At 48.7% G+C, this 18,491-nt stretch overlaps 1 protein-coding gene across 1 annotated transcript in view; it reads left to right on the forward strand.

Annotated features, from left to right (window-relative positions):
- Window positions 1-18,491, forward strand: part of chd7 (chromodomain helicase DNA binding protein 7) — a 58,299-nt gene that overhangs the window by 13,160 nt on the left and 26,648 nt on the right. Inside the window, exons 2-6 of the mRNA XM_070919648.1 lie at window positions 1,216-2,777; window positions 3,048-3,376; window positions 8,348-8,820; window positions 16,876-17,020; window positions 17,966-18,091. Coding sequence (XP_070775749.1) covers window positions 1,337-2,777; window positions 3,048-3,376; window positions 8,348-8,820; window positions 16,876-17,020; window positions 17,966-18,091 — 2,514 coding nt within the window. The 5' untranslated portion in view covers window positions 1,216-1,336. The remainder of the gene's footprint in view (window positions 1-1,215; window positions 2,778-3,047; window positions 3,377-8,347; window positions 8,821-16,875; window positions 17,021-17,965; window positions 18,092-18,491) is intronic.

Raw genomic sequence — 18,491 nt, forward strand, 5'->3', positions numbered from 1 at the left:
AGCACTGACTGACTGGTGTCCGGAAAAGCTGATTCCTGGCTGGCTGGATGGCAGCTGTTGCTGTTCAAACAGAGTTGCATCTGCTGGGCCCTTTTGTTCTAACACACACACACACACACACACACACAGACTCAATGTCTCTGAGTGTGTGTTGGAAAAGAAAGAAGTTCTTTTGTTTGGTAGTAAAATGGAGGTGGGGGAGGGTTTGGGGGCAGTGCTAATGTGAAGTGAATGTGGAGGGTTTTTTTTTTTTTTTTCAATGGGTGCATGTTTTTTTCAGGGTGTTACAACTGATTAACTCGCAAAATATGCAAGTTAATCTGTTGCACCTCTGCTTAGCAGTCACTAAGGCTGCTGATGAATGTTGAAAATATATGGTTTGTATGATGTACCACCTAAAGTGGGCTGAGTGTTTCGGAGAAACTATTTACTTGTTATTCTCTGGCCTATATTGCCAAAATGATGATAATTTCCTATCAGAATCAGAAATACTTTATTGATCCCCGGGGGAAATTACACAAGATCTTTATTGGAGGCCTACATGGTTAAAACCTCTGTTGTTTATTACTAAGCCTAACCACAAACCTGTGGCCTATCTGCATGAAATCCTGGTTCAAACAATGACCCAAAATTACACAGTTGCTGGTTGTTCGTTGCAGAGATCCTTGTATTTGGTTTTTAATCAGTTGGTTGGAGAAAACTCAACTTTCAACTAACTTTGAAAGTACCAGCTAGAGCTTTGGTTAATTAGCTGACATTAAGTACTTCAGCGCACTGTTAACTTCCCTGTATGAAATCACGTCACCGTTCAAACGCCACCACCAGTACTGCTGATGTTCATCTTCATCCATGCACATCAACAAAAGAGTGTTGCACTGCGCATTCCGTTCTCATTAAATCAATGCAATTATGTCATCAACCCTTTTTTTTTTTTATTCACACAAGAATGCTGAAAGACAAGATGCTGTCAAATGGACAGTAAAGGCTGCGCGGTTCAGCTCATTGGGTACAGAAGTTGTGTAATGAATGAGCAGACCTGGACAACTGCAGGAAGTTTGACATGTTCAAGGAGCTCCATTCAACACAGTCCAGCTTTCAAAGCAGCGCTTCATATGAAGCACACCTTTTGGTCTTACGTGTACCTGCTCTAATACCAATGTCTTTCTTGCCTCCTCTCTGTTCTGTATCCTCCTCTCCCTCTGTCTGTCTCTCCAGGAACCTTAATGAGGACCATGGAGTAGCAAGCTCCAAATTAGCAGCTAGCTGATTAGCTCCTCACTGCACAACACACCTCCTTCCATCCAGTCCCCTCCAACTGTGGGCCCCCCACCCAGCCATGGCGGACCCAGGGATGTTGAGTTTATTCGGGGACGATGCAGGGCTGTTCTCAGATGGATTAGATGGTTTAGGAGACTGCTTTCCTCAGCAGCCTACCCCTGCCCAGTCCAACCCTCTAGCCCAGCAGACTAATCCTTCTCTGAACCATGAGCACCAGGGAAACAGGGGTTACCACCAGGGGATGATCCACGGCGCTGGACCCAGCCCAGGGCAGCCTAAGTTGGGGCAAATGTATGACCACAGCCCCTACACAGGCTACGATCAACCTGGTGCCCCAGGAGGACGAATGATGGCCCAAAATGGTCCCAGCCAGGGGCCGCCAAACATGAACACGAACATGAATGGCATGGCTTCCCACTACCATAATAACCCCGCTAACTCTAGCAACCCACACCATGGGTACCCGGGTGATGCTGGGGGAGGAGGAGGTGCGGGTGGAGTTTGGGGGCAGCAGCAGAGCAGATCAGCTTATCAGCAGCCCCCGACACAAACCGGGGGTGGCCCCAACCAGATGGGAGGCTACCAGATGTCTCAAGGCAACTATGGTGGGATGCAAGGCCCACCTACACCTAATGCAGCTCGCATTAACCAACACTACCCTCCGCAGAGCATGGCACCCCCTCCTGCTCAGGACCCATCTCACTACCTGGGACATGTTGGAATGGGGGGGGCCCAGATGAGACACCCCCAACCACAACCCCAGGGCTATCCCAACATGGGCCACACACCCCGATACCCCCCCTCCCCCTCCCGACAGCCTCCACACCCCCACCAGCACCAACAGGGCATGGGGGGGTTTGGGGGTGGCCAGTACCCTGGCTATCAGGCTCAGTATGGAGCCATGGGAACTGGGATGGGCCAGGGTGCTAATGCTAACGTCAGTGCTAACACCAGCCAGGCCATGGGACCAGGGCAGCTTGGCCAGAGGTTCAACCAGGGATCAGGCCCAGCAGCCGGGCAACAGGGGCAGAGATACCCCCCTGGAACACCACACCAACCCCAGACCCATTCTGCCCCGATGCAGCAGCAGGCAGGGCAGCAGGGCCAGCCTATGCACCCCCTAAACCACCCCCAGAATCTGCCCCAGCCCCAATCCCAGCCCCAATCCCACCTTGCCCCCCCAGCTCAGGGATCTTACCCCTCTTCCTCATCCATGTCCCCCATGCGGGTTTTGGGAACCCCAACACCACCTCCGCAACAGGGCAGACCCCCTAGCGCAGGACTAGCTGGACCCCCAGAGGTTGCAGGGTACACAGCCCTGCAGTCTCCGCCCAATGCTATGGCCCATCCTCAGAGAACTCCCCAAACCCCCGTGTCTACCCCACACCCCCAACACCAGCAGGCCCACAGCATGCCCCCCAATGCAGGGCAGATGTATCCCAGCATGGGACCGCAGCGTGGTCCACAAATGGGTCCAAATAGACCCCAGCAACAGCAAGGTAAGCACAGGACAGTTACTGCTGTCCCAAGTTGCTTTTTCATTTGTTTCACGTTTGGTTGCTTTATTGGAACTGACTTACTGCAGCCAGCTAGTGTGTCTATTACGTTAGTTTATACATTGTTTTGGAGAATGAAACACCAACACAGGAAGTATTGGCTCATTTTCAGCATCTTGGTGATGGACGGGAGGTAAAACACAGTGTTGTTGGCATCATGCAGCGATACACTCAGTGATGATACTGTATTCCTCTCCCTGTGTCTACTCCCAGGGCCTCATGAAGCTCCAGTCAGCCAGGGGGGAGACCAGCGTCTGCTCCAGGCCCAGCAGCAGGCCTCCCGAATGGGTCAGCCCCTGCAGCCGGCTCCCACAGATTTCCAGGGTTCACCTGTCAGTCAGCATGGAGTTCCGGCCCCAAACCAGGGCTTAGCACTGCAAGCCCAGAGCGCTCAGCCGCAGCACACGCACCTGCCCCCCCACCCCCAACACCTGCAGAGCGCGCCCCCTCCTCCCAATCAGGCCTCCCACCCATGGGCGCCTCCCGCCACCCACCCGCTCTCCTCACCCCCTCTTACCCCACAGAAAGTGCCTCACGTACAGGTGAGTCTTCGTCAAACGAACTCTTTGATGTGGCAGCAACAGTGTGTGTGTGTGAGAGAGAGAGAGGGATCAAGACTATGTGCATTTGTTTTCATGTGTGGGTGTATTTCATGTGAATGTTTATTTTTCATGTGGGTGGGGATATGTGTGTGTTTGGAGTGCAAGGGAAGTGTGTGGTGTGTGTGTGTGTGCATAAATGTGTGTGCACATGACATTTGAGAACACAGCGGTGCATTGGGCACTGGTTCAGTGGGGTTTTGGGTGTGTGTCTTGATATCAGTGTGTGTGTGTTTTTTGCCTTTTGTGTCATCTGCTATGTGGTTGTGTTTCCGTGTGTGTGTGTGGGGTGGGGGGGGGGGGGGGGGGTTGCTGTTTGTTTCCTGTGAGCTGCATATCCTGAGACACGTGTGCAATACATACTCATACACGCACACACACACAGAGGCGCCACCAGCATAATCTCTCCTTCCTCTTGCTCCCACATCTCCCTCTCCTCTGTAGAGGAAACCTCCCTTCCTGTCCCTCCTCCCCGTCTCCTCTCTTTCCGCTTTCTTTCTGCCTGTCTGTCTCACTGTTTGTCTTATCCATTTCAGGGGTGTCATCTCTAAGATAATGTTGTGTAGTCGGATGTGCAAAGAGAGAGACAGTTTAGAAGAGAGAGACAGTTTGGGAGAGAGAGACAGTTTGGGAGAGAGAGACAGCGAGAAGGGGAAAAAAAGCTGTGTATGTGGGGGGGTGATTAAGAGATTGGGGGAGGGGTAGAACACTAAGAGGAAAGAAGTGGGGAAAACAAGATCGAGAGAGAGAGAGAGAGGAAATCCAGAATCTCTAGCAAAGGAGATGAGAAGGAGGGCTGGTGGGAAGAGGTTAGCAGTTCTCAATGGCAGCCTCCATGTTTGTGTGCGAGTGTGACAGCGTACACTGTCGCCGCTGCCTGCGTCACGTGCCCTCGGCTTCCATTAGCTTGTTTTGTTGCTCAAAGCCCCCTTTCTCCACTGACCCATTCACGCACAATAGCAGCCCTGTGGCCACACACACACACACACACAGATCTAGTCCCCCTTTTTCCCTTTCATTCTCATTCACACTACTCCCCTCTCCTCGCTTACTACCCCCCACCACCACCACCACCACCACCAGGCCTGCATCGCTGCGTTTTGTGGTTGACATTTCAGCCATCACACTTAATTTATCCAGCACTCCTGACCTAGATGCCAGGTTGACTGGTGAGCCCTGCTCCCTCGCCTGGGCGAGCTGCATGCGCCGCCCTGACTCTAGCTGCAGGCCCGGCAGCCCCCGTCATTATACACACACACACACACACACACACATGCCGACAGTGTGGCTTGGGATAGTGCGGTCTGGAATGGGATGGCAAATGTGCCCGGGGAAATAGGATAGCCTAGCTAGAGGAGTACTCAGAGTGGTGTGTGTGTGTCTGCGGCACAGGAAGGGAGTTCTCTCTGTGCCTCACAATGCACTTGTTAGAAAGAGACACACACACACACCGAGCTGGTCAGTCAGTCATGATGACTGTATGTCTGGTACTCTAAGCTCCATCTGTTCACTAAGCATGGTTATTACACATGCACGCACACGCGTGTGCCTTCGTCAGCAGCTCAAGGTCACAGCTCTGACTGAGTGCTGTGCTGTGACCTTTATTCTACATCACACACACACACACACACTCACACACTGTGTTGCGTGCAGCACTCAAGTTGACACATAACATGCCTGTCTTGCCCCTCCCCCGCTCATGCACGCTGTCAGCAAGCTGCTATACCATCCATCCGTGGCTCTGCAACTTCGAGGAAACGCTTCTATAATGTTTCGTCGTCTCTCCTTGTCTGCGTGCATCAACAAATGGAAATTGTTCTTCACTGGTTGACAGAATGCTTGGTGTCCTTTTTAACAAGAACGTGTTTCAAACAAATGTCCGTCAACATATTCAAAACACGAGTGCAACTTGTTTGCCCGTCCTCTCCTCTCGAGCTGTGTTTTCAAGTTCAAGTGTGGCCATCAATACAGATGTATAGAAATGTTGTTGAGATGGGCGCGCCCAACAGCAGATTACATGAAAGCCGCCACAAATCAGTTCGGCTGCATCCTCTTTCTGAAAGATGACATATCTAATCATCCCCTTTTTAAAAGCAAGCGTTAGCGTGGCGACCTTGCTAGCCCTCCGTAAGCTGATGGTTTCGAGTGATTCTTAGTGGAAGCCCACCTCACCTGCCTGAAGAGCTTGCAACTGCTGCTTCACTGTCTGAACAGAGAGGAGGCGCCTCCTTTTGTGCATAACTGTGAATGACTATTGGATGTTTTATCATTGAGATCAACGTCCTGTGCCTTTTTTGCACACATGCCATGGCAATGCCAGAATAGATGGGGCAAGGGACGTGTATCGTTTGTGTTTTTTTTCCCCCCAACCCCCTTTTTAGACGAAACCATGACCACATCTGTGTGACAAAAACCTTGACTGCTGTGCTCCCATAGCAGTCCCACTCGGGTCCCGCAAAACGTGACAGCTACAGTAGCTTGGAAAATGGCGACATGGGGCACTGAATTTGATGAATTTACTTTTTGTCAGACCACAAATAAGACAAGAATTAGCTAGCTAGCCTGCTATGTCATAACTGTATGTTCAGCGGGAGGAATGGGAAACACAGCCACACCTGCATTTTCCCTGCAATGCAAGAAACATCAGGATTTGATAAGAATCATGGCCCTTGGCTGGAGTGCGCACGTGATGGGAAGTGGCAAAACAAATACAGGCCAGAGGCCGAAGCAAAGAGGACTGGCCGTGTTGCACGGGTCTTCACCTCCAGTGTGACGGTAGCATCTGTCAGTGTTGAATAGGTGTAGGGGTGTAGGGTGGAGTGGGTGGACGGACGGACAGAGTAAGGGGAGAGGCTGAACGATGAGAACAGGATTTCCTTTCACTCCATCCTTTGGGAGTCTTAAGTGTTTCTGCCTGGTAGATTTAACCCTTCGTCTCACCGTTCTTCCAGCTGTCCCTCGCTCCTCAACCCCCTCTCCACTCTCCTTCCTCCTCGCGCTCGCTCCTTCCTCCTCCCCTCTTGTCCTCTGAGAGATGAAAGTCAGACCTGTTCATCTCTTCGGCGTCCTGTCACGTTAGCCATGCAGCCATTCTGTTGGCGTGAGCGACCACATTGAGTTCTTTATGGATCCTTTTTTTATTTATTTTTTTTATTTTATTAAATTCAGTTATCGGGGATGGTATTACAGCCCGTTTCTGGAAGTGGATGGTGATGATGGTGCTTCAGTGGAGAGCGGTGGTTTATCCATTCTTGATGGAGAACTGGATTCAAACCAGTATAACAAAAGCACACCAGCAAGCTAAATTCACCTTGCAGAGCACCAAACCTGACGCAGGACTGGAGCGTGTGTGTGTGTGTGTTTGTTTGTGTATATACTGTGTGTGTGTCTCCATTGTCATTCGTGTGATTGATTATCTGGGAAGCTTGGCAGGAGGACAGATTTATCTCTTGGCACGGCACCCCCGCTCCCCCACCCCTCTCTGTCTCTCTCTCTCTTTCACTCTGTTATTGTCTCTCTATCTCTCTCTCCCATAGCCCCCCCCCCCCTCCCCTTCCCCCTATTTGTGTGTCTAAATGGCTCAGTTTATGTGTGTGTCAGCAGGTGTTTGTGTGCATGTGTGCAGAGGTTTGTGTGGTGCGTGACCTTGCAGTAGTTTGGTGTGAAAGTCTGTGTGTGTGTGTGTGTGCGCGCACATTAGCATTCTCCTGATGGAAGTGGACTTTCAGTGGTTGCACCCCAACTCTTTCCACTGCCATGTGAGCACGACCAAGCTATGCTAAGTGTGTGTGTGTGTGTGTGTGTGTGTGTGTGTGTGTGTGTGTGTGCGCACAGAGGGGAGCTGCTGTCGTGGCATTTTGCTATAAACTTGCTGATGCTCACACACGCACCTCGTTGACACACTTTGACACACACACACACACACAGTTATGCACATGTGCGTTACACATGCACACACACACACACTCTCAAAGGCATACCCTCTCTCGCTCTCGTATGACACACACACATACTCCCTCGCTGCGCCTTTTTGAAGTATGGAGATAATTTATTCGTGTCATGATGCTTGATTTCCCATCTGCTACTGGGACCCTGAGCAGCTGGAGAGAGAGGGAGAAAGAGGGAGGGAGGGAGGGATGGAAGAGAGGGAGAGGGGAGGAGAGGCAGCTGGAGAGGCTCCCAACAGCTGGTAACCAGTTGCCTGTCACAGAAAGCTTACTTGGGAGCAATGAGGAGGAGGTGAAGGGAGAGAGGATTTAGTCTGCAGGAGAGCAAAGCAGGAGGAAAAATGAGGTGTCAGTTGGTTTGTTTACTAAGGTTAGCCTGCCGGAGGAGGAGGAGGAGGAGGAGGCAGGAAGGGGGAGGGTGCTGTAGCAACAGGGAGTCGAGAGGAGGAAGAAGAATGGAGGAGGTGGCAGCTATGTACATGCATGGATGAATCCCCTCTTCCCCCGCCGCTCTTTAGTCCGCCATTATTGACAAATTCAGCTCCCACCCTGCAGAAAATATAGAAGCATTGACTGATGGGCTGGCACGGCTGAAGCAAAACACACACATTTCATGGCACAGACTGATCCCTATGTGATGTGATTTTTAGTTTCGAGCTGAAACAATACATTTGTCAGTCAGTCGACATAAAATGAATCATCAACAAGTTTGAGTAAACAATATATCTATCTTTTGGGTTTTGGACTCTGATTTGGACAAAACAAGCTGATATTCACTCTATGGTAGAAGGAGCAGAAAACTGTGGAACCCTGGCCGCATCTTGACATGCACACTACTGTTTATTTTGTGAGAAATGCTTTAAATGGGTTATTCGCATTTAATTTACTTAGTTTGTTCTGTATATCATGTTTTTAAGCATAGCTTAAAGTTGCTGAAAAACTCAAATGAACTTCTCTGTCCCCCCAGCATTCCCCCACTGACCAGTCAGGTGATGCCTCAACGGTGGTTCCTGACAGGCCGACGGTCGGTGCCGGTGCCCCCAGCCAACCTATCAGCACAGAGCAGCCCAGCGACCAGGAGACCAAGCCAAAAAAGAAGAGGAAGAAGAAAGCAAAAGCAGCGGGCGGAGAGGAAGAAGAGGGAGGGAAGAAGGCAGCAAGAGAAGGCGAGGACGACGTAAAGTCCGAATTTCCTGGAACAGGAAGTGATGCGGGTGAACAGGTTACTGGCACAGGAATTGTAGAGGGAAGTTCACCACTAGTGGAGGATAAGAAAAAGCGTAAAAAGAAACCAAAGGAGAAGGCGGAGGGCAAGGAGCCCAAAGAGCCCAAGACCCCGAAGACGCCCAAAACACCCAAGACCCCCAAAGAACCCAAGGAGCCCAAGGAGAAGAAATCAAAGAGTTCCACGCCCAAGACCAAGACCCCCAAGAAAACCAGGTAGGAGCAGCATTACATTAGTCACTGTGTGTGCTTTGTTGTTCCTGAAGTACCAGTGTAGAAAGCTAGCTAGACATGTGCAAACTACCAGCTACTTGTTGTTTAGAAGATTTGATACTCGGGAGTGTTCGAGAAGTCCTAAACATGCATTTGTTCCCATTAACCGCCAAATGCAAGTGTGATGCCTTCCGTTCCACATAAACGGAAATGAATCAAACAAGGGTACAGGCAGGTCAGCTGGTAACCTGTGAATACCAGCGGATGGAAAACAACTGAGGAAATATGTTGACCGTCTATTTCACAATGTACAGTTTTTTGTACATGATCCAAGTGGTGCACTTGGCGACCAAAACTCGGCGACCAAGTGCCAGATCGACAAATCCAATGTGTCCTGTACTGTGACATTTTATTTCTTTGGTTTTCTGTTGGCGACCCTCTATTCATTTTCTCTTTAACGCGAGGCGATGTAACTTTTACTAAACAGCAGCCACTGTTAATTGGTAATTACGGAAAAATGGCACATGCTAAAATGTTCAGCAGTGGAATTTGCAGGAACAAGTTACATAGTCTGGATTTAAATGACGAGGCTGCTGTGATTGTATATTTTTCTTTTTGTCAACAAATCCCATGAAAAGACCAAAATCAACAATGTCTTGAACGACTTCCCTAACCTGTCTGTGGTACCCAACTCCGTGTGCTGATGAAGACCATGAGAAGTGGTTGAAAGTCAGGAAAAAGCTACTAAGTGGGCCTCGAGTCAAGATCAATTCAAAGAGTGACCAACTGTTCCTAAAACCTTACTCATACAGGAGGAAATAGGGCGTTTGTTGGGGACTATTTTCAGCGGCGGATTGATCCACATTTGGTGCTGTAGCAAGTATTTGGGACAGCAGTTTGTTGTGTGTGGGATTGAGTCAAAATAAACTTAACTGTGTGTGTGTGTGTGTGTGTGTGTGTGTTCATAGTAATGAAGGGACTTGCCACCCGGTGCGTCACTGTGGCTCATCAGTGTGTTTTTGATAGTTTGTCGACAACAGTGGAGCTCTGTGGCTCAGAGGACGAAGATATATCAAGCTTTGATAACACTCACACGCTTGTTATTAGGATAAATTCATTGTTGGTTTCAGTCTTTTCATGGGATTTGTAAAAAAGGAAAATACAGAATATTGCCAGCTTTATCCTATGAAAATGTCGGCGGTTAAAGAAAAACATCTAAATGGAAGACAAGGTGTTTGTTTTCCACACCAAGCATGTAACCATGCCAGGAGCGCGATCGGTTGAGTTTGGACGTCCTGGGCAGGATGTAGACTAGCTAGATCGAACTTCCAGCGCTTCTCAGTGTTTGTCAAAATCCGCTTTGGTTCGTTGGTCGTATCTTGTCCAAGTCCTGCAATTTTCCTGACTCGCAGGGTGCAGTCTCCTGATGTGGATGCTCTCTCACTTGGTCCCTCGCGCTGTGTCAGAGCATTTTGTGCACGAGGGAGTCAGAGGTGGTTTCATTGTGAAGGTGGAAATTTGATCCGACTGAGGAATGTGTCCCCCCCCCCCCGTCCCAGCCCTCAGTCACTCTCCCCTCCCTCTCTTTCCTCTCGGCCCCTTTTATCCCGAGGAAGAGGGAGGGCCAAAGCAACAGGGTCAGTGCTGGTGGAGGTGTGTGTGTGTGTGTGCACTTATGCATGCATCGGCCACTGGAAAAGAGTCGGGTCGGGGGATGGGGGCGGCCGGGGGGGGGGGGTCCTGGAGTGAGTGTGTGAGGCAGTGAGGGGGCAGGCGTTTTGTGTGTGTTGGGGGAGGGGTTGTTGGTAATCTTTGTGGCAGAAAATGGCGTCTAATGATAATGAAGGCCATGCTGCTGACCACTCCACAGCCCCAACTGTGTGTGTGTGTGTGTGAGTGAGAGAGGGCAGAGGAAATGTGGGGGTGGGGGAGTCCATTCTCAGCCCTGTATGTGTGTGTGTGTTGGTAAACTAGCTGTTATCTGTTGTCAGCCTTTCCTCCATCTTGAGTGGCGGCCTGGAGCTCCCAGGTTAATTTAGCATAATAATGGCTGCCGGCCATTCACTGCTACTCTAAAATGGTGGACCACTACAATCACCCTACTATCTTCTCTTTCATTCTTTCTTCTCCTTTCCCCTCCCACCGATCCCACCTCTTCCTGCTGAAGAGGATCGCATCCTTTAGGGTTAGGGTGAGTGCACAAATACATTGGCCATGTCCATCGCTGGTTGTTAGTTTTTTGGCGATTTTTGTCATGTTATTTTTGCTAATGCCTGTAAATAATGACCCCGGAAAGCTCAATTCAAAGCGTGCACGACCTAGGAACTGGCGGTGGGAGTTGGGCCATATTATGCACCTCCTTGTTTGTTCATTTGGAGACTGCATCGGACTCTTCTTCAAATAGTGTCGTCTTTACAGCTTATTGCAAAGGTCTCGAGGGACAAAAAGTGTCCTCTGGAAAAGTTGTTCCAGGTGGCAAGTATGTTTTGAGAGGAGATTTGAAAATATGACAAAGCAATGTGTTGTTAGAAAGAAGTCATTTATTCCACACACATTTCAAAAAAACGATCAACAACTATAACAGGGTCTGAATCTGACAATGTACAGTCTTGGAATGCTGCGTTTTTCAACGACAACAAAAGAGGTTAAATTAAGATAAATAATATCAAAGTTTTTAGCACTGCACAAACAACTTGAATAAACTCCTGATCAGCTCCTAAGTCCTATAACCTTTGGATGCTGGGCACATCTGGGAGAGTAGCCTATAGGCTGTAATGTTTCAGTAAAATTTAGATTTTCATGTTGAAGACCTTGGCTGTAGGAGGATAAGGTGAAGGCAAATTTATTCAAACAGACCAAGTGTGGAGTCCCCCCACCCCTGTGCAAATGTATCAGTAATCCAAAGTTGGTTGGAAAATTTCAACATGTCGCCCCATCCTAGTTTCCATCCATCTTTTCACCCTCCCCATCTTCCCTCTTTCTGATTTAAAGTGTCCATATTGTTGAATTAAGTTTGGCATGGCTCTCATGATGTTCAGCCTCTTCCTTTTCATGGTTCATTCCCCATAGGGAAAGTCGTACAGTATGTCTATAGGTCTTTGTTTTTCACTTCAATACATTAGAAGTTCTTTATACAGTCAACTGTTGAATACATGCTTGATTTCCTTTTCTTTGTAAAGGCGTTAAAGCTTTAAAATGCGCTTCGACAAACGTTTTACTTGGTGTGGAGGAACACCTCTTCGAGGGCCACTAGCACATATGTTCCACTGCATTTTTGGGGGATTTGTGTGAGATTTCTTCTTGTGGGTGGGTGGGGGGGGGGGAGAAAAAAAGCCCCAAAGCACTTGAAAGAGTTTTTCATGTGGCCCATACCAGGCTGCAGTATGTTGTCTTTATGCTCCGTGTATTTGCATCTCTGTATGAACAAACCACTGCAGAGCGGGCCGAAGCCGTCACTTCATTTGGGTAACCAGGATGTTGGGCCGCACTGTTAACCCTGTGAGCACAGGCTGTTTTTCAGTTTGAGCTTCCTTTTTTTTTTTTAATGTATAGGTCCGTGCCATTGTCAACGCAAGTCGCGTCATAGAGATTTTGCCCCCATGTTTCCCCATCATGCTTTGGGAGCTGTAAAGCACAAAGTTGCCGCATGCCTGGCTGTGGGCTAGCTGCTCGCAGTTGCTGTCGGCACTGATTTGGATGATTACGACGCGCGTATGTCTCTATGATCGATTGACGCTGGAGATGCTGCGCTCACGGGAACGAGGAAGTTCCCCCGACTCCAGCAGCATGCGTCTTGACTAAGAATTGAAAATGCGCCCCCAATACGTCAGTGGCGAGAACAGTGCAGGCCGGCTTAATCTTAATGAATAGACGATAAGTGGTCATCTCAAATGCATTCACCACTGTTAGTTTCAGCTGCCTAGGAAGTTGTGTGTGTGTGTGTGTGTGTGTGTGTGAGTGTGTGAGCGATACAGAGAGAATCAGGTGGTTTACTTGTCTAGCCAGCTCACTCCTCTCCTTTGACCTTGCTTTCTCTCTCTATCCTTGTTTTCCTTTGCTTTCTCGCTCACGCTCCCTCTCTCTGTCTGCCTCTCTCAGAGGAAGTACATCTATAAATAACCCAGCTCTCAGCTGCCACACCCTTCCCTCACTGTGTGCGTGCGTGCGCGTGTGTGTGTAATTTGTTTGCAATACACACAAAGAAGTCAGACATGCATGCAGGCACCTTGCTTTGTGCGGGTCTGCAGAAGTGTGTGCAAATACAGCACTTTTTAAACACACACAGAATGTGTGTGTTTTTGCCATTGAGCCACTGGCGTTGGTTTTTTGTCACCATGGGTGGAGCGGGTGCATGGGGGTTCAGTGATATGACTCATCACGGCAGCAGGTGTCCCTTGCACCCCACCCTCTCCCTGTTTTTGTCTTACTCCTTTCCCTCCCCATATTTCAGTGTTTCCTCGAGAATTTTCTTCCAGCTGAAGTGCGCAGCTTTTATTTTACACCATCCAAAGCACGTCCGCCCGAGAAGGGCTTTCGACACACATTTGTACACAGCTGTAGATTTCAAATTGGGTTTAATAAAGTGCTTAGTTTAGCTAATCAAAAACCGTAGCCCAGTAAAAACCCACATGTTACTTTGATTAATAAACCATGAACTTGATCCGATATTTGCTACTGATGTTTCTCTCCTGGGACCACCCTCAATACGCCCACAAGCGGCCATTTTGACAGCGAATTGATGTGAAATCATTGCTTTCGGTGTGTGTGAATTGGCACAGTGTTTAAGAATTTAATATTTTTGGAAAATAGAGTTTAGTAGCTTTTTTTTTTTTTTAAGATATCCTTTTTTGAAATGTGTTCTATCTCTCTGGCCACGCACTTAGCTCAATGGAGGAACATTAGTTTGTGTGGTGGGGGGGGGGGGGGGGGGCACACAATAAAGCAGGGTGTCGTCCTCCCCCAGGGAAAAAAAGGATTTGAATACCATTTTCTGCATTTCTGCATGGGTTTTGTCATACCCCTGCTACTTAAAAAGCAATACATTATGATTAAGATGGCTATCATTCCTAGTTGAATCATTCTGCCAGAGAAGTGGTAAATGCAGGTCAGAAAAAGCTGCTTCACACTCTGCATGTTTAAGCATCAAACTTGCTGCTGTTTGGGGACGCTTCCATTTTTTTAATGTTTCGTAAAACTTGACCAGTAACGTTTCTGCTCTGACAGTCACAAACTGTCCGTCTGTCTGTCTGCGTCGACTTGATCCCGATATACGCTGGTGTCGAATCAGCCGGGGGCGCCGTTTGGCTTCAAATGAATGTAAAATAAGCACACGGGTGACCCGCCAACATACGCCAGGGTAGTGGACCCAGCGTAAGAACATCGGACGCTGTCGAGCTACCGAAGTGTTTCGCTTCAAAAACCAGCTTTTTCCCAATAGGCCAAGCGTCTCCAATTAACTGGTCTTTAGTCTGAAATGTGTGCACCAACATGGGTGAATAGCTGTGTTTTTACCGCAGGAACTTTCCCCAGGGACTAGGTACCTTTGGGAGGAGGGTCTATTACCCCCCCCCCCCCCCCCCTTCACAAAAGTACAAGAACCTTGGGGGTGGGGCTTGCAGCGCTGAACATTTCTGATCGGCAGCGTACTCGCAGCATTTTATTTCAGCCGAGCATAAAGAGTTGGGGAGGTGATAAAGGGTTTGTGAAAAGAAGTGAGGCCACGAAGAAGCTAGGAGTAAGAGGGTAGAAGGTAGCCAAGTGAAGAAGTGTGTGTGTGAGTGTGTATATGTGTGTGTGTGGGGGGCCAGATGGCTCCAGCGTGTGGCAACCAGCCAGAGGAACAGGTGCAGGTCACATGACCAGCCGTTACCACGGAGATGGTGATTGCTCTTGGCGTGAAGATGAAAGGAGAAGGGCCCCAGGGACAGAGAGGGGGCGAGAGATGTAGGGGGAGAGAGGGAGCAAGCGAGCAAGCAGGAGAGAGGCACAGAGAAGGAGAGAGAGAGATCCAGGCACACAGTACTGCAGAGGGCAACACACACACACACACACACACACACACACACACGCTGAGACTACACAGCACACACAAATGTTCATTCTATTTGATCGGAAGTTAGTAGAGCACATTATCGTCCCCATATAGCCCAAATGCATAGTCGCATGTTGGTGTTTTTAAAAAAAAAAAAAAAGCAACTCTTTGTGCGCTGAGCTGAACTGAACAGTTGGGTTGGGATTGCCTGTTCCATTGTGCATCTGGTTCCAGGTTTGCAAAATACCAGGATTCATCTCTCCTCTTTTTTTTTAGTAGTAGCAAAGGCCAGTGTACAAAACGTGCAGGTGGCAGGCCTCTCATTTACTAGCCGCTAATGTCCGTCGTGTTTGTTTTGTGGTGGCAGATTACAACCGTAGCTAATAATGTAAATTCCACAAGTAACTCTCATAGGGTGACCAAAGGCCATAATGAAAGGTTACTCTGCTCCCTGTGAGCACATGATTTCTTGGCCGAGGATCGTTCGTGAAGCAAAGCAAACGGCAATAATATATAACCCGTAACCTGGGGCGTCCCGCAGCTTCAACTCCAGCTTTTTTTCCCCCATGCGTTCTTCTTGGACAGACACCGATGTAAGTTGAGATCGTGATCCATGGCACCGTTGGGCAGGACTGAACAGTGACTGGAATTGTTATCGACTTTTGCGACATGGCCGAGTCGCAGGATCGCTGCAAGCTTTTGGTGAAGCTCAAATGTGTCAACAACATGGCATTTTGTAAATGAAGCATTGTGGTCTCACCGAGATGGCCCGGCCTACAGATCCTATTCTCCAGATGTAAGGGAACATGCTTGTTTGGTACAAACCCCAGCAAAAAATGACTTTATTTTCAATGAAAATGAAATTCAAAACCGGTGAGTGTTAAACGAGTGTAATGTCAGCTAGCTAACGTCACCTCCGAGACCTTAGTGTGTGTGTGTGTGTGTGTGTAGTCTTTTTAATCTAGTCTTGTACAGTTTTACAACAAACTGCGGCTTTCTCGACGTGCGAAGGGGCGGGACTTAGCCTCTCTCGCCATAACCGCAGAGGGTTACATCCCAAACTTTCAGAAAAAGACGCGTCTTGTATCATCGATTTAAAAACGCGAGCAGGGTTCACGGGTTGTTTTCCCTGTGTGGTACATATTGGCCCATGGCTTCGTATCCCCTGCTGCTCGTCTCGTTCGTAGGTTGTAGCTACAGACGAGCGAAAGAGCCAAACCCTGAGCAGATTCAATGAGAGGATTTTGAAAGGGATTCAGATTGGATGGGCAGGTTCCACGCCGCACGTGGATCCCACAGGAGGCTCGTACAGAGTACAGAAACTGTATGTTGGCTTTTGAAAGCTGCCCTCGCAACATGATTTCTGATTGGTCATGGCAGTAAAGTAACCGAGTACTGAGGGAGACTGTGTGAGAGACCGAAGAGGGGCGCCGAGCGTCCTCTCGCCTTCCTCTATGGTGTGTATGCGCGCGCACACACACACACAGATAGAGCCAGCTCCTCTTTCTTTCCATGCCAGAGATTAGAGGAAGCCTGGGGGCCTTTCAACCCCTCCCCCTCCTCTCTCTGGGGCCTCTCTCTCTCTCTCTCTCTGTCCCTCTCTCTGTCTGCCTGTCTCTCTCTCACTCACTCCCTCCTTCCCTGTGTCTCTCTCTCTGCCCCCCCCCCCTCTTTTCCTCCCTGTGCCTGTATCTCTCTATCTTGCTCCCTTGTCCCTCACTCCTGCCGCCTACTCTGTCTTTCATCATATTAACCCCCTGTGTGCCAGAGCCTGAGGCACACTAATGATTTCTAAATGGGTAAATCAAACATGGCGACCGCCCTGGGACAGATAAGCAGGCAGGCAGGGACACACACACACGTACCTGCACACACACATGTGAATGCCTTGTAGTCTGTGAACTGTAAAAGAGGTAACCCTTATAGAGAAATGGTCTTTTGTTGGTTTTTTTAGCCACTTGAACCACAGAAGAAATTCTGTAGTGATTATCAAGTTGTTTTTTTTTTTTCCCCCTCTCCTCCTACAGCAGTAAGAAGGTCGAGTCCGAGGGCGGGGCTAGCGCTGCTAAGAAGGATCCCAAGAGGAAGAGAGAGTCGTCAGTCAGCGACGACGTGGAGGTGAAGTCTCCACCCCCCTCAGCTCCTGAAGACGACGACGACGACGGCGTGCAGGTACGAGATGCGCGCAAGCAAAAGCGGTGCTTTTTTTTTTACGAAGCTTGTTTCAACTCTCCAGGCAACAAAACAAACAAACAAACAAACCCAACTCCACACAGTACCCAGTGTAATTTCGTGTCGCAGCCATAAAACCTCTGCATGTCCCTCCAGTGTCGCAGCTCGCACAGATAGAAGGCGCTGAGCCAGTCTGTTTGTGTTGTAAACCAGCCGTGTTGACAGACCAAGCAGACGGGCTCCACTGCCAAGTTCACGTGGTGCACCATCAGCAACTTTCACCTCATCAGCCGCTGCATACATTTAAACAAAAATAATAATAATAATAATAATGCAAACGTTTAAAATGCTGGTGGAACGTGCCGTTTGGAGGAACAAGTGGAGCACCACTGCACCCCCCCCCACACACACACACACACACATCAAACGGATCCATTTTTCATGCGCAAATAGAACTATGTGGGCCACGTAAACAGAGTAGCATCTGGCTATTAGCTGCATAAAGAGTCATGGCTCTCATTCAGATAAAGCCGGCACCTCAGCAGCAGCAGCACGTCCTCTTTAGCCTGTTGCCGCGATGCCTTCTACGTCTACTTATCATTTGGCAATATTCTGAGCCCGACAAATTGGGTTGCGTTGTCTTCAAAGTCGATGCGGGTAACACGCTGGACCATATGGAACAGGATAATGAATAATGAAAATGAAGTCTGTTTCTTGGAAGAGGACGACCTGGTGAATGATGAGCATACGCAGCTCTGATTTATTATAGTGTTGTACAAATGTATAGTGACACTATGCAAAAAGTAAATATTACACTGCACGCTATACACGTCCCTTTTTTTGCTTTACAATTAATAAACTATTTCTGGAAGGGGGGGGGGGTCACAAAACTATAGCTGAGGAACAAAACGTCACCACCTCTCTGTCTCCTCTGCCGTCCAACAGAAGCGGCGCTCCAGCCGTCAGGTGAAGAGGAAGAGGTACACGGAGGACCTGGAGTTCAGGATCTCTGATGACGACGACAGCGGAGACGACTCGCCAGCGCCCAAGTCCCCGTCATCGCAACAGCAGGTACAGCTTGGGTTTCCGACATTGCTTTTAGCTTTAATAAGAGTTTGCGTTAAAGCTACAGTTGGCAATATTATTGAATATTGGAATTTTGGTTGAAATAACTCATTTTGACCATTTGATGTCACTAACGACATTTAAATGAAGAGCTCCTTTAAAAAAAATGTATTTAGTCTTTTAAAAAAAAAAACTGGAATCAAACAACCAATCAGGGTTAGCTAGCACGTTTAAATATAGTTTCATATAGAACAGTGGTAGGTAGTCAAGAATGGCCCTTTGCCACCTTCGTCGACCTCATCAGTTTTATCTGAAGAAAAGGTGAGTGTCAGTTGTTACTGCGCTTTAGGCCGCTGGATCAGGCTGGTCATGTCCAAATAGCAGGCTGGATGAAGCCCCAACGCTC

This window comes from Enoplosus armatus, chromosome 14 (assembly GCF_043641665.1).
Source record: "Enoplosus armatus isolate fEnoArm2 chromosome 14, fEnoArm2.hap1, whole genome shotgun sequence".
Lineage (NCBI taxonomy): Eukaryota > Metazoa > Chordata > Actinopteri > Centrarchiformes > Enoplosidae > Enoplosus > Enoplosus armatus.